Source organism: Acipenser ruthenus, chromosome 20, assembly GCF_902713425.1.
Source record: "Acipenser ruthenus chromosome 20, fAciRut3.2 maternal haplotype, whole genome shotgun sequence".
NCBI lineage: Eukaryota > Metazoa > Chordata > Actinopteri > Acipenseriformes > Acipenseridae > Acipenser > Acipenser ruthenus.
In genome coordinates, this window is record NC_081208.1 from 28,902,665 (window position 1) to 28,924,985 (window position 22,321).

At 47.4% G+C, this 22,321-nt stretch overlaps 1 protein-coding gene across 12 annotated transcripts in view; it reads left to right on the forward strand.

Moving 5' to 3' along the window:
* The window catches only part of LOC117425870 (cyclic nucleotide-gated cation channel beta-3-like), a 36,518-nt gene extending 15,593 nt beyond the window's left edge, over nt 1–20,925 (forward strand). For 10 of the 12 annotated variants that reach the window (XM_058993815.1, XM_034904656.2, XM_058993821.1 and 7 more), the window contains 20 exons: nt 6,629–6,905; nt 7,111–7,147; nt 8,948–9,116; nt 9,291–9,308; nt 11,464–11,559; nt 11,921–12,072; nt 12,373–12,537; nt 13,115–13,323; nt 13,551–13,601; nt 13,713–13,799; nt 14,365–14,429; nt 15,004–15,126; nt 15,461–15,602; nt 15,956–16,115; nt 16,568–16,665; nt 16,822–16,905; nt 17,064–17,182; nt 17,617–17,763; nt 18,595–18,775; nt 19,176–20,925. In XM_058993815.1, coding sequence (XP_058849798.1) covers nt 6,629–6,905; nt 7,111–7,147; nt 8,948–9,116; nt 9,291–9,308; nt 11,464–11,559; nt 11,921–12,072; nt 12,373–12,537; nt 13,115–13,323; nt 13,551–13,601; nt 13,713–13,799; nt 14,365–14,429; nt 15,004–15,126; nt 15,461–15,602; nt 15,956–16,115; nt 16,568–16,665; nt 16,822–16,905; nt 17,064–17,182; nt 17,617–17,763; nt 18,595–18,775; nt 19,176–19,343 — 2,548 coding nt within the window. In that variant the 3' untranslated portion in view covers nt 19,344–20,925. The remainder of the gene's footprint in view (nt 1–6,628; nt 6,906–7,110; nt 7,148–8,947; nt 9,117–9,290; nt 9,309–11,463; nt 11,560–11,920; nt 12,073–12,372; nt 12,538–13,114; nt 13,324–13,550; nt 13,602–13,712; nt 13,800–14,364; nt 14,430–15,003; nt 15,127–15,460; nt 15,603–15,955; nt 16,116–16,567; nt 16,666–16,821; nt 16,906–17,063; nt 17,183–17,616; nt 17,764–18,594; nt 18,776–19,175) is intronic. The other 2 variants (XM_058993822.1, XM_058993823.1) reach the window with 2 other exon arrangements.
* The last annotated feature ends 1,396 nt before the right edge of the window (nt 20,926–22,321 follow it).

Consider the following 22,321-nt stretch of genomic DNA (forward strand, 5'->3'; position numbering starts at 1 on the left):
CAGGAGGCAAGAGGGGACTGTCAGGGGTCGCTGTGTCAGTCTGTCCTGGGTTCCGTCCCAGGTAGGGGGCCAGCCGGTCCCGGTGCAGGACCACTTTGCGCCCTCTAGGTGGAAGCTGCACCCGGTACACTACCTCCCCGATCCGCTCCAGGACCTGGCAGGGCCCGAGCCAGTGGCTGTCCAGCTTGGGGCAACGGCCTCGCTTTCTCTTGGGGCTGAAGATCCAAACAAGCTCCCCGGCAATGAAGTGGCGGCCCCGAGCCCTGAGGTCGTAGTTCCGCTTCTGCCTGACACCAGCAGCTTGCATTTGGTCCCGGGCAAAGTGGTGGGCTACCTCCAGCCGGTCCTGCAGCCTCCGGGCGTACTCTGGACCTGGGGGCACACTGGGGGTGTCTGAGGGGCGACCGAAGATCATCTCCGCTGGCGTGCGGAGCTCACGACCCAGCATGAGCAGAGCTGGAGTGCAGGCAGTGGAGTCCTGCACAGCTGAACGACAGGCCATCAACACAAGAGGCAGGTGGGTGTCCCAGTCTTTTTGGTGGCTTGCGGTGGTCACAGCCAGCTGTACGGCCAGCGTGCGGTTGAAACGCTCAACCAATCCATCACTCTGCGGGTGGAGGGGGGTGGTCCGGGTCTTCCGGATCCCCAGGCGCCGACACATCTCCGCAAAGACCCGGGACTCGAAGTTGCGCCCCTGGTCTGAATGGAGCTCCTGGGGGATCCCGAACCGGCTGAAGAACCCCCCCAGCAGTGCTTCAGCGACCGTCTCTGCCTCCTGGTCTGGCAGAGCATATGCCTCCGGCCACTTCGTGAAATAGTCAAGGGCCACCAGGACGAACCGGTTTCCCTTCTCTGAGCGCGGAAAGGGACCTAAGACATCCACAGCGACCCTCTCCATGGGTCCACCGACCTGGTACTGCTGGAGGGGGGCGTGCGACCGGCCCGGGGGTCCTTTTCGAGCAGTGCAGGTGTCACAGCGCCGGCAGTGGTCCTCAACGTCCCGTCTGCACTGCCCCCAGTAGAAGGACTGTCGGAGCCGCCGGAGCGTCTTCGTGACCCCGAAGTGGCCGGTGCCTGGGGTCCCATGGTGGGCCTTGAGCACCTCCAGGCGCAACGCTTGGGGGACGATCACCTGCCATCTCACCTCCCCTGTTGCTGGCTCCTTCCACTGCCGTTGGAGGACGCCATCCTTCAAACCCAGCCCTGTCCACTGCGACCAGAGCCCCCGGGTGGCAGTAGAGTATCTTGCTACCTCTTCCCAGGGTGGTCTCCACTGGTCCTCCAGCCACTGCAGCACCGGACAGAGGTCTGGGTCAGCCTCCTGGTGCCTCCTCCACTCCGTCCTCTCCACTGGCACCAGCGTACAGCACTGCTCCGTACTTCCTGAGGACAGCTCGGCCTCCTTCTGTTCCCTCCGGTCGCAGTGTGCACAGCCCTCCTGGGCACAGGGTCGGCGGGACAGGGCGTCCGCATTAGCGTGTTTCTCCCCGGCCCGATGCTGGATGGAATAGTTAAACGCTTGTAGTTGTTCTATCCAGCGGGCAACCTGTCCCTCCGGCTCCCTGAAGGTCAGGAGCCACTGCAGGGCTGCGTGGTCCGTCCGCACTGTGAAGGGGAGCCCACAGAGGTAGTGGCGGAAGTGGCGGACCGACTCGACCACTGCCAGAAGCTCCCGTCTGGTCACACAGTACCGACGCTCGGTCTTGCTGAGCGACCGGCTGTAGTACGCAACTACCTGCTCACCGTCTGACCCCGGCTGCGACAGGACAGCTCCGATTCCCTTGTCGCTCGCGTCAGTGTCCAGCAAGAAGGTGGAGTGGGGGTCTGGGGGTGCCAACACGGGGGACTGACACAGGGCCATTTTCAGGCTGTCGAATGCCTCCCGACGTTCCGGGGTCCACTCAAAGGGCTCACCCTTACGCAGGAGGCAGTGTAAGGGGGCAGCGATGGTGGCAAAGCCCTGCACAAACCTCCTATAGTAGGACGCTAGTCCAAGGAAGCCTCTCAGCTGGCGGAGGTTGATGGGGGTAGGCCAGTCTCTGACTGCTGCGACCTTGCAGGGCTCCGTACTGATACCGTCCTCTCCAACTCGATGACCCAAGAAGGTAACCTCCTTGCGCAAGAACTGGCACTTTTCAGGGTGTAGCTTCAGTCCTGCCTCGGTGACTCGTCGGAGCACTTCTCGCAGGGAGGCCAGGGCCGCCTGGAAGGTCTTACCATGGACCAGCAGGTCGTCCAAGTACACCAGGCACTCTGTAGGGGGCATGCCGACCAGCACTTTTTCCATGAGTCGCTCGAATGTTGCGGGGGCGTTGCAAAGTCCGAACGGCATCACGGTGAACTGCCAGAGCCCTCGGCCAGTGGAGAAGGCAGTCTTGGGTCGGGCAGCCGGGGACAGGGCCACCTGCCAGTAGCCACTCCTTAGGTCAAGGGAGGAGAACCACTTCGACCCGGCCACCAGGTCCAGGGACTCGTCGATGCGGGGGAGGGGGTAGGAGTCCTTCTCCGTGACATCATTCAGGCGTCTGTAGTCGACACAGAAGCGCCACTTGCCATCTTTCTTCGGAACCATGACCACCGGGGATGTCCAGGGCCTGTCTGAGGGCTCAATGATTCCAGCCTCCCGCATCTCCTTCAGTGCCTCCTCTGTAGCCTCCTGGCGGGCCAGTGGTTGGCGGCGGGGCCGCAGCTTGATGGGCCGGGCCTCCCCTGTGTCGATGGAATGCTGGACCATGTGTGTCCGGCCGACGTCTTCAGGGTTGGTAGCGAAGCTATGGCGGTAGGTCAGTAACAGCTCCCATAGCTGGGCCTGTTGCTCCGGGTGAAGCCCCTCACAATTCTGGCTCCAGACTGTGGTCACTGTGGCAACAGTGGGGTCCTCCATAGTACCTGGGGGGGGAGCAGACGAACTTGGGGCTGACGCGGTCGTCTTTGCTACTGATGGGGGCTTGGAAAAGGAGGGTCTCCGTCCCTGGCCGCTGGGGGCCCAGGGAAGGGCTGAGGTCCCCTGGGCTGGCATGGAGGGCTGTGGGAGTGGAAGTCCTCTCCGACGCTGGGCCCGTCGGAATGCTGCGTTGCCCCTGGGGGCAGGGGTCGGCGAGGGGGTCAGTACGCGCTGGCGTGGTGGGGTCCGGGAGAGGGCTGAGGTCCCCCGACCCAACGTGGAGTGGCGTGGGCCATGGCGGTGTAACAGTGGGTATGGCTGGCTCATTAGCTCCCCTCTCTTAGCAGTCTGGCCCTGACGAGCAAAGGGGTCCCGGTCACGGCCCAGCTGCCCCGGCGGGAAGGCTCGCCCCTCCGGATAGGCCAAGGCCAGGGCCGGGCCCCCTTGTAAGTGCAATGTCCCAGTTCGGAGGTCCAGTTGCCCGCCTGTGTAGCGCAGGAAGTCCAGACCCAGTATGCAGGGATCCTGGACAGCTGCTACCCAGACAGGGTGATGTACTGTCCGCCCAGCCACTTCTATGGCCAGGTTGCCCCTCCCTTTCATAGGCGTCAGCTCCCCAGTGACTGTGCGGAGTTGAACAGTTGTGGGTTCCAGCCGGACCCCCTCTGGGAGCACATCAGGACGGACCAGGGTCACCGTGGAGCCGGTGTCCACCAGGGCGGTACAGGGGACCCCCTCAATCTGGACAGGAACATGACAAAAGTCCCCTGCGGTGGTTCTCCCGACTACCACAGCTGGTCTGTGTGGATTGCTGTCAGTGGCTTCAGGAGAGTGGGGGGGCACCCTCTCCCCGCTTGGTGGTCGGGCCCCAGCTGTGTGTGGCGCAGGTGGACGGTGGTAAGTATGGGAGACAGGATGGGGGGCCCACGTTGTCCCACTTACGCGGGCCCCTTGGTGTTTTCCGACGGTGAGCGGTTGGGTGGGGCTGCAGCGGAGGGGCATCGCCGCTGTAGGTGCCCAGGTTTGCCACAGTTCCAGCACAGGCGCGTGTGGGGGGCCTGTGTGGATACGGTTCGGATCAGGGCGGCCAGGTCAGAGATCCAGGGAGGAGCAGCGTGGCTGTCTGCAGTCTCCTCCTCTTCTGCTTGGGCTTGACGTGCAGTGGGCCTGGGGCGGTCGGTCCATTCTCTCCCCTCTCGCTGGTTTCCCCCAGGGGCCCAGTCACGCTCACCCTCCTCGAGCACAGCCTCGACACGTTCTGCGTGGGCCAAGGCGAGCTCTAAGGAGGTTGGGGCAGCGAGCCGGACCTGCTGGCGCAGGGCATTAGGGGTCAGGCCACGGACAAAGGCCTCCATGGCCAAGTCCCCTTGCGTGGCTGGCGGGTAGTCGGGGTACCCCCGCCGGGCCAAGTACAGGACATCTGCTGCAAGCACACCCAACTTCTCTCCGGGGCCTCTGATCCGCGTGGCCAGGCGTTGGCGCAGGCCGACAGCAGGCTCTACTCTCCCAAAGCGGCGGTCCAGGGCCATGGCAATAACATCATAGCTGTCCAGCTCGTCTGGGCCCAGGTCTAGCAGCACCTGCAGTGCTTTCCCGTCCAGGGCTGCCGCTAGCTGGCCAGCTTTCTCTGTCGGGCTCCAGGCATTGTTGAGCGCAGCCATCTTGAATTTGGCCTGGTATGCCTCCCATGGCGATGTCCCGTCATAGCGGCCTGCTTTTACCGTACTTCGGCCCACCCCCTGCATCCTGTCACTCACACTTGCTCTACTTCCACTTCCGTGGTCGGCACGGGGCCCATCTCGGGGCCTAGCTACCTGGATCCCCACAAAACAGTCACTTAATTGTGCCAACACACTTTCGTAGCTGTCACCATGAGCTACATCAATAAACCGGAGGTATGGTAAGGCATCACCGGTCAGGCTGGTGATAATGCCTACAGTTTTTTCCTTATCAGTCCATCCTTCTAATTTCGCCATTAATTCAAACTGTATTAAGAACAATCGCCAGTCGGCCTTACCATCATAAGTGGGTTTGTTGATGCAGGCCCCTTTGTTTTGATCCAGCAGCTCTGATGTTGCGCCTGCGCACCGTGATGACGTCACTTCTTCCTGGACAATTTTTTTTACATGGACGCTCAAGGCCCTGTGCTCTGCCCCACTTCCGCCCCACTGTGACGTTGCCTCCTGTTTGACGCGTCGTGATGCTTCAGCCGCAGCTCCGTCTTCGCTATCGACGCTGATGACACACTGATCTCCTGCGCTTGTGGCAGATCTCCCGATCACAGCCTCCGCCATCTTGGCCCTTCGTTCTGTTTCGCCCTGCAGGCTCCCGCCTTGTATTCGTTCCCCGCTGTTCCTGGTCCTACTGGCGCTTGTCTTTTGCACCCCTCTGACACTCAGCTCTGCTACAAGGTCCTCCAGCCTGCAACGCAGCTCGTCTCCTCCCAGTGGCGGTGAAACTGCCATCTTCGCCGGTTCCTGCTTCATTTTCCGAGGCAAGTGCGCCATAATCCCGCTTCTGTACACCAATGTAGCGTTTTCGTCAGGTTTATGAAGCAGGACTCACGGAGACAGTGTGGAACTCTCGGTCTCGAATTTTTATTTTAATAAACAGAGAATTCCTGTCAGGGGCCGGAATTCACGCCACTAAAACAACAAACCCTTCTTTATCCTCTATTGCTATATTTCTCTCTACTCGCTGTCACTCTCTCTCACTCCCCGTCTCTCTCCCCTCTGTCACTCATCCACCACCTTATATAACCTCCCCTCATCTCCCGCCACTGTCCGGCTCAACCAATCGACCCATGGTCTGCAGTCCCCCTTTTCCCGCTGCCAACTAATGGCGTGACCCGTTCCCCTTACAATACACATAACATAAAAGCCAGACAAGACAAACGGGACAGACAACAAGTCCTGCAACAATACAATTGTCCGGGTCGTTACAATATATTCAGATCTTCTTGTTTCATTTGTTGAAGATGGCAAAACAAAACATGTCCTGTGGCTGCATATAAAGTGTAAATCTGTTATTGGTGTAGGAGCAATGAGAAGATGCTATCAATATAATCACCAAAACGCAATCTAGTGTGTATCTGGCTGAATGATGTTGTGTGGTGAGGGTTACACACAGCACCATGAGGACAGTCAGTCTAGGAGCCAGTCTGACGAGTGCTGTGCTGCTAGAGAGATGTGGAGACAGTCATCTTCCAGGCTGCTCTCTGTGGGCATTGTCACTGGCCATGTTCCTAATGGTAAATGGCATGAATCTTTTATGGGGCCTTTTATTCACAATGGAGCTCAAAGCGCTTACTTTATAAACACTAACAATGGTACATTGAGCACCTCTGGGGTCAAATGGGAACCTGTTTCACACCACATGTACTGCTGATGCCAAGCTATCTCATGTCACATGTTACCACAAAAATCAAATCCATGGAGAATGGGCTACTTAGCAATAACCTACACTGAATTGGTTTCTACTGTATTAGATAAGATTCAGTCTCCTTGGAAACTGCAACACTGATTTATTCAGTTACATGGCAAACATTCTCTACCAGGCCGTTTGATGTTTGTACTGGACCCAGTATTACTAGAAACAAAGTGATATTACTAAATAAAGATCTAAATATATTGGTATATGAAAGCTTCTGAATAAGATATACTGTAACCATCGGTTCCTGACCTCTAAAGTGACCTTTAGGGTGAAGGGATGAAGCTTGTTTCAACTGTTTGTTCCGATCCTCAGGTGCCTGGTGGACGTGTGTCCAGCTGGGGGCTTCCCTGTCAGAGAGAAGCCAGGGCAGGAAGTCAAAGTTGTCCAAGAGGAAGAGCCAGTAAGGTTATCAGAACCAATACAGGAAGTGGAGACATTACAAGAACCAGAGCCAATACAGGAAGTGGAACCAGAACCCGAACCAGAAAAGGAAGTTGGGCCAGTAGAACCAGTGAAGGAACCAGAGCCAGTAAAAAAAGAAGAAACAGAAAAGGAAGAAGTAGTTGCACCTCCTGTGTCCTTTGAGAAGGTAACAACCAACCACCCAATTCCATTACCTTTGAGCTGGGATGCAGAGATCAGACTGAACCTTCTTCATGTTGAATTGTCTTTGGCGATGTTCGTATGAAGCAACATTTTTAATGTTGCTTGTTTTAATGACAGGATGGTTCTGTCGGTGAAGGCGGTCAAAAAAAATGGCAGCAATAGAAATGTTTCCGTTTATGTTTTCAAAGGAAGAAGAATCGCAGGTGATTGAAGAGGAGTGTGAAGGTAAGACACCAGTCTTTCTTCGAGAAAGTGTTCAAGTCGATACGCAATTGAGATTGAACTGAAAGGGGCTGAAATCCTGCCTGTGACAATGCCACAAATAAGCTAGGTTCGGGGGAAGACCTGAGAGAAATAAAAAACATTTAAAACCATATGTAAGTTTTAAAGAATTTAATGGACCCTAATGGATTCTAATGCCCATCCGATTGGAATGTGTTGCTTACAGAACGTGGTTGCCAAGCATATTTGTTTTCACACATTCTTCTTGCAGGACATTCCACTATGAAATAGTGTGAGGGGCTTATCTAGTCAGAATATATGTGGTATACTGTATAGCCAGAACAGTCATTAATTCTACTGTTTTCTGCTCCTAGTGTCATTGAGCTGTGCCAATATAAAGCGTTACCTTATGCGCATCCCCAGACCCCAGCTGCCTACGTGCCTGAACTGTCTACACTATGCCTAAACACAGCCCAGACCTGGAGTTAGACCACCTAGTCCATGAAGCACCTCAACTCCCCCGGAGCCCTTCCCCCTCCTCCCCCAGCAGCGCTGTAGAGCTCCCCAACGTCCCCAGCTACCGGACCCGCAGCCCCCACCTGCCCCCCCTCGGAGTCCAGAGCCAGGTGTCAGGGGTGGTGAACCCCGGCTTCTCCAAGGAAGAGCGGCCCACCGGCCGTCTAAGAGGTGATGAGGCCGCCCACTCTGTGTCACATGGGGTGCTTGTCCTAGTGCTGTGCTGTGCTGTGCTGTGCTGTGCTGTGCTGTGCTGTTATCTTTGTCTTGTTATCTGTGGCAGGGATTACCTTTCAGTGCAACAGTGGTGCTATCCTAAAGCTTTTAAAAGTACCACATGACAAAATATGTAGTAAAAACATAGTTTTAGATCTGTTTTCCACTTGAAACTGTAAAATTGCCCCCCCCCCCCCCAAACATACTGGCCTCTTCTTTGAAGCTGCTGATATAGTCCCAGTCTGTGAGGTATGGTGACCTCTTAATGGTTTACATATTTCTTCCTTATTCATGTAAACAAATGGAGATTAATGGAAGCCAGTGTAGTGCATTTAGAAGAGACATATTCATGGCTACTGCAGGTTATAATGAGAACTTCTGGAACAGCTTGTTCAGAATACTGCACTGTACTATACTTGTAGGTACAGAATACTGCACTGTACTGTACTTGTAGGTACAGAATACTGTACTGTACTTGTAGGTACAGAATACTGTACTGTACTTGTAGGTACAGAATACTGTACTGTACTGTACTTGTAGGTATAGAACGCTGTACTGTACTTGTAGGTACAGAATACTGTACTGTACTTGTAGGTATAGAACGCTGTACTGTACTTGTAGGTACAGAATACTGTACTGTACTTGTAGGTACAGAATACTGTACTGTACTGTACTTGTAGGTATAGAACGCTGTACTGTACTTGTAGGTACAGAATACTGTACTGTACTTGTAGGTATAGAACGCTGTACTGTACTTGTAGGTATAGAATACTGCACTGTACTGTACAGAATACTGTACCTACAAGCACAGCAGATAGTTGTATTTTCTCGAGCATTTCACAGCACCAGGGAATAACCACAGAATAACCAGGTGGTGGTTCCCCAGTGCTGGAAAATGCTCTAGAAAATGCAGTTATGGCTTATCCCAGCAGGGTATAGGTCGATCAAATCAGCCACCATGTATGCAAGGGCCACGAAAAATAACGTGTATGGTTGTTGTCAGGTTTCTTTCTGGAACGCGTTCCTTAGCGTTCCCAGGGTAAACAGGACCGCTTGTTTTTTTTTTTTTAGAGGGCTCCAAAGTGAGCCTGCACCCAGCTGTAAACATAGAAGATGTAGACTCAGCTGGAGGCTCCAGCAGCGCCCCCGGATCTCTCTCGCTCCCGTCCATCGTTCACCCGTCGTCAGCGCACGCCAGCACCACCCTGACCGTGCCTGGAGTCCCTGCCACAGCCAGGAGGTAAGAGCACTCAGTGCTGCACAGCACTGGATCAGTCTAAAGAACTGCATACAGAAATTACAAGAAATTTATTCTCCTTTTTAAAAGCGTGGGAAAGTCAGATCTTTGTTCTTTGTAACTGTTTTTACCATTTGCTTCTTTCTTTTTCTTTTCTTTCTTTTTTTGGCCAAACAGGGCAGCAACGGATAAAGAGTAAGGATCTACGGTGGCTGCTAATAGCTACTGGATAGCTGTGCTGTACAGTACATCATATACAATATATATATTAAAAAAACTGAAAACAGTTCCTTGAGAATAGAGATTTTTCAGGTTGTAGCTGTACTGTAATTATTTTGCATTTCAAATGCACTGGTATTTCAAATGGAATTGCAATAACGGTATATAATTGCATGCCAAAAATGAGCAAAACCTGATATGAAATCTGACCTGAAAGACCAAGTTTAATATATCATGCACAGAAGTGGTGGTCATGAATATAGAACTGCTTTTGATTTCTGAGCGATTCTTATCCAGTTTTAACATCCAAATATGAAACGTTTACCATGCTTTATTACACTTTGCTATGCTTTTACTATGGGAGACTTTTACAAGGGCAGTGGACTGTTGGCATGTTAGAGAGTATAAAAAAGTGAAGGGTATTGAAACTATAAATAAACAGAGTGCCTGAATTTCCACGTTGCCCAACTGCGCTCTGCCTGCAATAAATATTGGAAAGGCAACGTAATCTCATCTTAAGAGTTTCAGTGAGCAAGTACTGTAGTTCAGTCTTTCATTGTAACAGTGTCAGCTGTGTCTCCTATTTCTTTTACAAAATAAACTGCTGCAGAGTTTGCAGATGCTTAGTAAATGTGGCCCAGCATCCCTTTGCAGATCAATTAGCACCATACCAGGTGTCATTTTCATGGCTGAGCTGCAATCAGAGAGGTGTATGTGCAGCTGTTCCCTTCCTTTATCTCCTGTATGTGTCGTCTTGTTCCAAACCCTTGTGTTGTTCTAGTTGCCGAATCTGTTGTTACATGCAGTGACAAAGAGCAATAAATTAATAAGTCAAAGCATGCCTCCCTGTAAAGTATTTATTTAGTCTTTTTTAAAACTAACTTCCCACCCAGTCAAGCTAGTTACAAAAACTACGACTTGCAACTTCCAAAAAGGTAAGTAACATTGGGTCATTAGATATATATATATAGGATTTTTATCAGTTGCTTTGGTTGAAATTAAACATGCCTTCCTCGTGCCTCTTGTTTTTGTGCAGTAGTTAGTTTGACCCTTCTCTCTCTGTTCTCTGCTCTCTCTCACTGTTGCGTGCGCTCGCTCTCCCTGTCCATGCGTGCATCCGTCTGTCTGTCCCTGTGGATGGATTTGTTGGCTGCTCTAGGGAACGAACTTTGCAGAAATTTTGGTCTGAGATGTAAGATGTATCTTTCCACTTAAAACAAATTAATACACATCACATCTCCCACCAGCATGTCCCCTCCCGAGCACCTCTCAGTAACATGATCATTCAAGCTCCAATCGGTAAGATCATCCCATCCGTCACTCATCCAGTGCATCAGTTAATGATGAGCTTGGAGGAGACCTTTTGACTTGTGCTTTCAGCTCTGCATACAGCAGGCAGCTACCAGATAATCACCACAAACTGTCAAGACTAGAGATGCAACAATTAATGGGAGCAACGATTGATCAGCCATCCTTACATTTCCAGATCTTTGATTAGTAATTGGTGAATCGATGCATCAATTTAGAGACCGAATGGAAGTCTCTCATTGCCAGTTTGCATTAAAACATTGGTAATGTAGTTATGCGCTTATACTAGTACTAGTAGGGTAGGTAGCCATTGGGAATCCCATCAGTTAAAGTATTTTATTTTCATTTTGCGTTTTAGTTATTGGATCTTCTGCTGAAAAGCCTTGTTCTTAATTTTGAAAAATAAAACGTTGTTGATGCATCATATTGTCGATAAATGCGTATGTGATAATCGAATAAGAAGTTAGGTTGCTGATTGCACCACTAGTCACGATATCTCAGTGGGACACACTGCAGGTGTCTTTAACACATACAGCTTTACCAAACAATTCCATATATCTTGGCCATTGCCGTTACATCATTTTTGAAAGATGCTTTGAAGAGCTGCCGGAAATGTAATTTGAATTTGAAAATGTTACGAACTGCCGCCCATGTCCATTGCCGAAACAATCCCATTAGTCATTAATTTTATTCCTATTAAATCAGTGATCAGTCTCCAAGCCCGTTGCTCTGTCACCCCCATCTCTCTCTCTCTCTCTCGCTCTCTCTATGTCTGGCACTGGTTGTTGCTCTCTCACCTGTTCCCCTGTTCTGTGCTGGTTAGAAAGAAGCTGTATTCCCAAGGGGACAGTGTGGAAGAGGCTGAGACTACAATCAAAGCCTGGCCCAGTCAATGCAGCCTGCAACCAGAGGAGGAGGAGTGAGTACATGGGGGGAGATATACTACAGAACAGAAAAAAGGGAGCTACTGTATATGCACATGGCAAAGAAAAATGATCAGAAAACACAGACAAATTCAGAGCCTACACAGTGCAGTATGTGATCACATTAGTGACCCAACACAGTTTACTGTACCTGCAAAAAGAAATAGAGTACGTTGATGTCGTTTATACCCTGTAGCCAAATATTATAGTCCATTAACCCATATACAATGGACAAGCTGGAAGCGTTTTTATTTCATATTGTTTGCAACAGTTACTCACACAGAAGCTTAGCCGCAATTCATGTTTTTGCCCGTGTCATTTTCATTGCATTTTAACCGGCTTGCTGTCTCCATTTAGGGATCGGGCACCGTCTGTGACCAGCCAGACCAGCGCCATCGTGAACGAGAGGCTCCAGGAGCTGGTCAAGTTGTTTAAGGGTCGAACGGAAAAAGTGAAGGAGAAGCTGATTGACCCTGACAGCAGCTCAGATGAGGAGAGCCCCACTGCATGTGAGTCTCTCTTGACCACACTGACACACACTAGCACTGTGACCATCATGAGAAAGAGCCAGTCAATCTCAAATCTGGAATTGTTTCGCTCAAAGAAAAACTCTAAGCCTTTGTATGTGTGGATGAAGTCCCACTCACAAAGCCAAAATGATCCCGCATAATCAGATTATTTGAATAATACAAGCAGTCGTCGATGAAACGTTTAACACATCCTTGGTTAGTGCAACACTAGGACATGCATCTCCACACTCGTGTGCTGTGTTTGTGTGTGTGTGCTGAACGGTTTTCACTCATTGCCAGCTCCCGCGAAGAAAGCCCCGCCCCCTCCCCCACCTCCCGAGGTGAAGAAGGAGGAGGAGGAAGAGGAGCATTACTGCGAGATGCTGTGCTGCAAATTCAAGACCATGCCCTGGATGATGCGGCTGAAGGAATATCGCTTCCCCGCAAGCATCGACCCCTACACCAGTGAGGCTCTTATCCACCTTCTCTCATTCTGTAACATCCAGGTATATTAGCATTACACTCAAGTCAAGGGTGAGAGTGCAGGGCTGCAGTGTGGGAGGCAGTGGGTTTGAGTAACTCAGTGGTTGGTGCTGGGCTGCAGTGTGGGAGGCAGTAGGTTTGAGTAGTTCAGTGGTTAGAGTGCTGGGCTGCAGTGTGGAAGGCAGTAGGTTTGAGTAGCTCAGTGGTTAATGCTGGGCTGCAGTGTGGATGCTCGTGGGTTTGAATATCTTAGTGGTTAGAGTGACGGGATTTCAAATTAACTTAAAAACAGGAATGGATCTCTAGCAACAGCACTCGGCAGTAATGTCCAATAGCTGCTTGGGGTACTTGGTGTAATGTCGAAGCAAATGCCCTCTATGCCAAGGAGCCAAAGCATTTCCTACACATTATACAGGTATACTGCTCAGATCGAACATGGTAATGCATCCATACTTAATTTCAATAAACCTAACGTTGCTCTTGCACCTCGACACAGCAACCCACTTTCCCTTCTCCGTGTCCTGAGGCTGAGATGTATGTCTGATGCTTCTTGTCCCAGATCTGATGTACGTGCTGTGGCTGTTCTTTGTGACCTTGGCCTGGAACTGGAACCTGTGGCTGATCCCCGTGCGGTGGGCATTCCCCTACCAGACTCCCGATAACCTTTACCTGTGGCTGCTCATGGACTACCTGTGTGACCTCATCTACATCCTGGATATCTTCATCTTCCAGGCCCGCCTGCAGTTTGTGCGCGGCGGGGACATTATCGTGAGTATTGCTTACCAGACAGCGAAAAGGAAGACATATAAACAAAGACTTCTGGTTTCTTTTATTCTGTCTTTGAAGAATAATTTCTGTCCAAGTGCAGTTGATGCAAAAAAAAAAAAAATGGTTTAATATTATTCCTGGCTAATGGCGGCACAGGTTAAACATAAGAAAACTGAACTTTAACAAATCTTTTATTTAAATGTTTTTTTATTATGTTTAAATTTCAGACTGACAAAAAGGACATGAGAGAAAATTATATGAAATCACAAAGATTCAAGGTAAATGTGTTTTTTTTTTTTTGTTAAGCGAAATTTAACAATATTTAACACAGAGAGTGGCAGCTATTTCAGTTAGTTTAAATGGCAAGTGTTGCTGCTTTTGCTTTGCAGATGGATGTGATTTCCCTTTTCCCCCTGGATCTGCTGTATTTAAAGCTGGGTGTGGTATCAGTCCTACGATTTCCACGGTTATTAAAAGTAAGTTGGGTCCCCGAGTTGGATGCAGATTGAGGCTGCTGACCCTAATCTTTGTGACAATGATTTCATGACCGATAGTTACATCTCAGTTACATATGTGAGCAGGAGGATGATGGGAAATGTAGTTCTGAGAGGTCCATGCAGGTACATGGGAAGCCATCTTGAGACAAGGAATGCAATTTAAAAGTTTAAAACAGTGGTCAAAATGTAAAATAAATTAAATAAATTAAAACAGTACACACACCTTACATAAACAGTTGGAGCAACACATGGGAACATGTAACACATGTACTTTATGTACCCTTTAACAGTACTTATATCGAAGGGGGTCGTTACATTTCTATCCTTGTCAGGGGTGTAACCACAACATCACAGTGATAGTTCATTGTCAAAGTGAATGCCAAGATCAAATCAGTGACCTCGAACTATGATGAAGGCACTAGCCTTAGTGTCTTGTAGGTTTTGCTTGGCTCAGTTTCTCCCAGAGTGAGCAGCAGGAGTACGCATTTCTTTGTAGATCATCTCAAGTATCTCTTCTGCTTATCGCTCCCTCTTTCTCTTACAGTATAGCGCCTTCTACGAGTTTAACGACCGTCTCGAGGCAATTCTGAGTAAAGCATACATTTACAGGTAGGACACAGCAGAGCCTGTTCACTGACTATTTTCACTGTTTGGCTCCTTTGCTTTGGAACGACCTTCCAGAATGGGTAACACTTTACATTGTGTCTCTAATTACTATGTATTTCCATAGTAGTTACTTTGTAAATACATGTGTACTTACACATAATTACAATGTTCTGATTCATAGTCACAATATACTTAATGTGCAAATATTTGTGCACGATATAACTCTCACCCTCACCCTAACCCTAAGCCTTGTCTGATACATGTGTGTACTTACATATATCATGCAAAAAGATTTACACATTAAGTACATTGTACAGTAACTATGCATAATACCATTGTAATTATGTGTCAGTACACATGTATTTACTATGTAACTGCTATGTAAATACACAGTAATTACAGGCACTTCGTGCAGTGTTACCCCAGAATGTTGTACAAATCCAGCATGTTAACACATCCTCACTAGGGTCACAGTTTAACTGCAAATGATTTAGATGGAAGGAGTTGAATTCAGTAGGGATCTGGGCTGGAATAGACACCTCTGTAAGGTAACCCTCTGTTCTGCTGTTCTTCTCAGAGTTATCATAACGACTGGATATTTACTGTACTGCCTGCACTGCAACGCCTGTCTGTTTTACTGGGCATCTGACTACGAAGGTCTTGGATCAACAAAATGGGTTTATGATGGAGTGGGAAACAGGTATTCATATCATCTCTCCATGCAAACGCAGCGTGTAGCTTTTTCTTGCCACAAAGCTTTGGCACACCTCACTTCCTAATGGTGACTCTTGCTAAGGGAGCTGAGACAAGAGCAGGTGTGGGTACCTATATATAAAATCATTGGCATAGTCACATGTACTATTAAAACATGAGCGGTTTACAATGTGATATGAAGACTGCCCCTGACGGTCAAGTTACAATCCCCGGTATAACTTAGCTGTTCTTATTGGCCCTGCTATTTGTAATTATAACAGGATTGTTTATTGTTCCACTCTAACTTTGCTAGTTATTACTGCTATTTCCTTGCTCTCCAGTTATATCCGATGTTACTACTTTGCCGTGAAGACTCTGATCACCATCGGGGGACTGCCCGACCCAAAGACCCTCTTCGAAATCATCTTCCAGCTTCTCAACTACTTCATTGGAGTGTTCGCTTTCTCCGTCATGATTGGTCAGGTAAGGGAACCCCTCTTGCAGTCATCAAAACAAGAATTTATAAATAACAAATACACACATAGATTTAGCATTGCCACCTCCTATACTGCACAGAGTAGGAGAATGAGATGAGTATGAGAATTAAAAAAAGAAAAATACTCATCATCAAACAACAAGTAATCACCCATATTATTACCCCCTTGTATGGCGACCGTCAAACTAGAATAAGGTAAACAGAAAGGTCGCAGTCACCTTACGGAATGTCGGACGGTTCTGTTCATGTGAACGCAGAGGGAAGCGGTTTGACCAGTGTAATCGCTGTTAAGGTACAGCAGTACCTTATTCCGCCTGTCTCCCCTTCTCTCCTGTTGCAGATGAGAGATGTGGTCGGGGCAGCGACTGCTGGGCAGACTTATTACCGAGCCTGCATGGACAGCACCATCAACTACATGAACTTGTACAAGATCCCTCGCAGTGTTCAGAATCGGGTCAAGACCTGGTACGACTACACCTGGCAGTCCCAGGGCATGCTGGGTAAGGAGAAGTGGGAGTGATGCTACAAGTGAAGTGCAGTGACCTCGCTGGCGACCCCACCATTCAAATTGAAGTGCTGGGTGCCTCTTTGTGAAGTCAGGGACACCAGTTCGGTAGTAAAGACAAGTCAAATTCTCAAATATAGTACATGTATAAATCTAAACCCACGACCCATACCCATACCTTTAGTGATAATCATTACATCTTTTAGGAAATTGTGCACCGTCCTGCCATGTGATTAAAGCCTGCTCCTGTGGAGTAACTGTTTCTGTGGCCAATCCTAACCCTCAGACTTCTAAGGATATGCTCTGATTTAATGTCACTTGTGGTAGCATCTGTCCACAGCTAATTGAGCAGAGACCCATACGATCTCATATCGCCACACCTCCCATAGTGAGTGAACTGGCAATCCTGTGTCTAAATGACTGCGCCCTTGTCTGTTTCACGTTCAGATGAACAGGAACTGCTGGTGCAGCTCCCGGATAAGATGAGACTGGACATCGCTGTCGATGTCAATTACCAGATCGTAGCGAAGGTGGCGCTCTTTGAGGTGAGTCTTCCTGGAACAGATTCTCATCCCTTCAAACCCGGACACTTCTTTAATGCATGGGCCTGTAACTAATGAGACGATGCATTTCACAGCGAGCTGCACTCCCCTTTACCATAGCAGTACATTTCTCTGCCTGACGCCCCTCTTTCCCCTCAGGGTTGTGACCGACAGATGATTTATGACATGCTGAAGAGGTTGAAGTCTGTGGTGTACCTGCCGGGGGATTTTGTCTGTAAGAAGGTATGGCAGTTTTCTTTAAGTGCAATAGGCATAAGTGAAAGACTTCTGCTTTGTCTGGGAATCTCAGCTCTAAATACACTTGAGCTCCCGGAGACAACACTTTCATTCTTAACTCTTGCCTGGCCCATACAAGGTATTTACCGGCCCCTTTTTTCCAGGGGGAGATTGGAAGGGAGATGTACATCATCAAAGCCGGGGAGGTGCAGGTGGTAGGGGGTCCGGATGGGAAGACCGTCTTTGTTACACTGCGAGGCGGATCTGTGTTCGGGGAAATCAGGTGGGATGTTTTCTCTTTTCACAGTTGTTTTTTTTTTTTTTTAATATAAGACAAAACAAAATCACACAGCGTGCAGGTGTGGTTTCTGGCAGGCAGGAGAGTGTGAGGGTTACATATACAGAACAAAATCACATCCAGTAATGTGTCCCATAAGCAACTACTGTCTTTTGAGGCTTGCAAACACAGTGTGATACAGTGGGTTGCAAAGTACAGCTCCAATGGAATGGAACAATGACAAGTGGGTGAAGTACAGGACTATGAATTGCAGTGAAAATGAATGTCCAGTCCAACCGCATTCCATAGTTGTTTGTCCCAATTTAATACACTTCCCCTGCATTTAAAATCGCAACATTTCTTTTCTTTTTTATTTGGAAAGAGCAAAGTGAAAGTGTCAGATCCTAACTGAGGTTTGTGCTTTATCACCCTGGAAAAAGCCTGCTGTCTGTAGGAGGTGGGAACAGGCGGACAGCTAACGTGATGGCACACGGTTTCGCCAACCTGTTTATCCTGGACAAAAAGGACCTGAACGAGATTCTCATCCACTACCCCGAGTCGCAGAAGGTGCTGCGCAGAAAGGCCAAGTCAGTACTGTGGGGAAATGAGACAACCCTCACCCGGCTCCATAATCTCAGGAGACTGTAGGCCAGGCCAGGTTTTTCACCTCACCTCTCTAAACCTCAGATTCATTGATTTTATTGAACATGTGAAGTGAGTGTGAATTGCGTGAGCTGTCGCTAAATGAATTCATCCGTTTTACTTACCGGGGGGTGGGAATTACTTCTTGTGAGGAACGTTTCCATCAGTCAGACCTACACAGTCCACTGATTTGTTGTATTTGTCAGATTGGGCAGGACTGTGAGAAGCAGGAAATAATATTAATTCATTTTCGGTTCATTTTGTGGTTTAGAGGTGAGTTAATGAAAACACATGACCTGTCTTAGTGTCCCGAGATTATGGAGTCAGGCGGCAACCGTACCCATCATACTCTGCTACCTCGTGGGTTTGCATTGTGAGTCAGGGTTTCTTTTATCGTGATTTATTTTACACCTTGGCTTCTTAATTGTGACATGCAAGTTTCATCGGTCTAGTTTACTCCTCTGGTGTGTCCTGCACACTGTGGCTGTGTGTCTTTTTCATTTGATTTCACACTGCAGCAGTTTTGCAAAATTTCCACATGCAGGTATATGATTTATAAAGCTTTTAGTATCCTGTAAATAATGGCACACAGCTCAGGACCCCTGTCCCTGGTAATTAAACTATCCATGTTTAAAGATTACAAAAGATATATACATTTAAACACCCCAAATCTGTAGCATACACTTTTGTTCAAATGGACTGTCCCTCTCACATAGTCTTTGTTGTTTCACATAAATGTATTTACAACTTTTTCAACTTTTTTTTTTTTTTCATAGAAAAATGCTAACCAAAGACACCAAAAAGGCAGAGGGGGGTGAGCCGAAGGGGGTACAGCACGTGATCCCCCCTAGACCCGAGACCCCCAAACTCTTAAAAGCTGCACTCGCACTCACCCTTAAAACCAGAAAGAGCGGGTCCTTCAGCAAGCTCAAGATGAAGAAATCCAGCTCTGTGGAGGTATACAATACTATCAAATACAGGAACCCCTCCCAGCTGAGCTATAGTACCGTGTCAGCAGTTTAGTTTTAACAGAGAGTTGCCATTTTTATCCAGGATCACCTAGTAGTCTGCAGGGGTGTGGGGTGGGGGAGGGGTATATCTCTAATGGTATAGTAGCTCAGAATGCTTCTTTTAGCGAATATTTTAATGCAAAAGATGTTTTTTTTTTAATACAAGCAAAGGAAAAAAAATAGTTCAGCTCAATTAAAAAGAAAGATAGTTTGCAACAACTACACCTGCAGGGGTATTCAGGATACAAAAGGGACAAAGTAGATTTTATTCCAGAATGTGTACGCACTCTCCTGCCCCTTTGTAATTGCCCCTGCGTTTATGTATTTACTCCCCCTCCTCCCCCCAGCCTTCCAGCTCGATGCCCGTGCCGCCTGCCTCCCCAATGCACCATCGCTCGCCCGTCCCGCAGACCAAGCTAGCGGAGGATGACGATGATACAGAGGACATGGTGTCGGAGACCGTGGACGGCTCCATGGTGCTCCGCATGAGCCCTTCACACACAGGCGAGGAGTAGGTCCTGACTGTGGAAGGGGTGCCCAAAGAGAAAGAGGACCCCAAGGACTAACCACCAGCCATTGGAGGAGACCCAAACATTCACTGTGCTTGGCAGTGATCCACACACTGCAGGGAGATCGGCCGTTGTCCGCTGCTGCGTTGAGTGCTGGATTGAACTCACCCGATGCAGTACATCAGCGCAGCCTCCAATAACAGCATTGTAACTGCAGTTGTGAACTACAGCTACAGCGCGGTTAACCCTAAACTACCATTACAGGGAGCTCCTCTGTTCATCTTAACTGTTATTTGTCCCGATTGTGTGTAACAGTAAGTGTTGCATTTCCAATGAGAAATTATTTTTTCAGCAGGACTCACTTACCGAATAGTAAGGGCTACTTGTATGGTAATGTTGTACACGGCTTAAAATAAGCTCAGGCATGTTTTTGTTTTGTTTCTGTTTTGGATCTTGTTGTCCTGCAAATAGCCTAAGCTGTACCTGCTGGGGGGCAGGCTGTGAGGCTGCCTGTCATCACAAACCATGTGTGGTCTGGCTCCAAGTCTGGTGTTGTCCACCTAAGCTGCCTATCTCAGAACCAAGGAACTCGCCACTAAGCCAGGGAATTAAAACTCCGTTCTTACACCCTTGCTTCTCTGTGTAGTAACACAGTACGCTGTATACTAAAGTACAAGCCTTCAGCATGTCACACTCTCAAATGCGACGCTTTGTGATGTCTTTTTATGTTGCTATGTAGAAATCCATTCAGATGGGCTTATGATAATGTGAGTGTAGATGTTTCCGGGGGTGAAGTTTAAAAGTTACTCTTGTTGTACAGCTCAAAACATGTTGCATAGTTAGTGGGCTGAAGCAGGAGACCACCATGCTTTGAGCATGATGTCTCACTCTCATTCCTGAACAGGGCCGTGTTCGAGCACAGAAGCATTAGAAAACATCCCCGACACTGGAGACCTCTGCTTTCCATAGGCTCACATACTGGAGCGATCGTAAGCAAACGTGTTTGGCACCTTCCTTCTGGTAGCTGAACGCTCCTTTAATTTCAGTGCCACTCGGGAGGGTGCTTTTTGAAACAATGTCCAATCAGAGTCAGGATTGGAAACACCAGAACTCAATACACTGTACTTCAAAAACAGTGAATTAGCAAGGAACTTTTTACTTTGTACTTTTTGTGTTCAGTTCAAGTGCTGTAGAGAGTCAAGCTAAAGCTTTCATTGTACACTACATACAGACATACATGTAAAGTGTTCAGTCAGACCAAATCTAATTTGTGAAGAATCAAAATTGTGAAATAATAAAGGTGCACCATGTTCCTTCTGATCACAAAAAGGCCATTTCAGGATGAACATGGTGTGCTTCGTTTTAACTAACATTCTCAATTATGCACATCTTATTTAAGCAAATAGAATATATTTGATTTTAATGTATACAGATTTTACTGTGCTTAAATATGACAGCGTTTTAGGTAAAAAAATAGTTTTTTTCCTTCTTTTTTTTTTGCAATAAATTGTCAAAAAATGTGTATGATGCATTTGAATAATCTTTTAATATGCCGCTGCTTGTTAATAAAGTACACCAGGCTAGTGAACCTGTCTGCTGGTTTATTTATTTCAGAGCCGTGCTCAACAACAATGACTTACAACTGGAGAGCATCACATTTGTGTTTGATTTGGAGAAACCGGCCCCTGATAAAACTGTATATATTATAAAACTTTCCTGATGTGTTTTACCAAGCTGTCTACCCTGTTTACAAACACAACTGACAGTGTGTTAAATGTTTTTTGTCAGTTTATACTTTATAGGGCTCACTGTTTAAAATGACGAAAATGCAACACAGTCACAGACAGGACTGTTTTTTAAATAACTTACAATATGTTTCCATGAGCCTTGTATTTTAAAGTGACTGAATGGACCTTGGACCATTTTACTGTTAAAGAAGTTGGTTCAAAATTAAGCACTGAAGAAGTGACTATTATAATTTTAACGTTTCAAACATTGTTTAGTTGAGCAATCCTTCAGAGGAGCAACGTCATATAAATATTAAACAGTGAACTACCTCATCGGGCAATGACACAGCACGTTTTGTTTTGCCGGTTCCACTAAAATGTAACGCCACTCTACATCGCTAGATGGCACTGTTGTACTAAAATAGAAACTCCGAATTAAAACTTTCTTTAACAACACGTTATTTTTTTGCTTTATTATTATTATTATTATTATTATTATTATTATTATTATTATTATTAATATTAATATTAAATATATTATGTATCGAAATACCACAGTGCTATACTGTATTAAAACTTTATTCATGTAAATTCTGTTTTAATTTCCTATGTTTTAATTTAAAAGACCTGTCAATCCTTTTTTTCATAGGGCAAAACTGTATTTGAACATACATTCAATTCCAAACAATATTATTTTAATATTGTTGTTCAATTAACACACCGGTATCGAAGAATTACACGTGGGCGCGATCTGAAAACACGTCATACGGTTGCTAGGCACATCACCTGGTTGCTAAGGTGAAAAGTAAGTATTCATCTGTTTTCCTGAAGTCGTGCGGTGACTAAACTCGTCACTTAATAACTGTTTATAATTATTTTAAAGTTTAAAAGGACCATATTATACTTTGAAGCATATACAAATAATATAAGGAAAATGACTGTAACTACAATTACTGTATTTTTGGAAGTTGGAACGGAATCTGCGGAGAAGGAGTAAAAAACAAGAGAACCAAGCAAGCTGACGCGAACTACAGAACCAAACTGGAGGTCTACAAAAAGTTATGTCAGCCTGTAACTTTAAAAATGAGAACCATAACAACAGCAAACAAAAGAAACTAACATCCGGATTTTCAGTTAACATTTCTCTGCAGTACAGTTCTGTGGAAAAGAAAGTATGCCTGTTTCCTTGGAGACGTTGTGTCGTTTTTTATTAGATGTTTTGGCACAGACTAAGTAAACTTGAGGAAATTGACACAA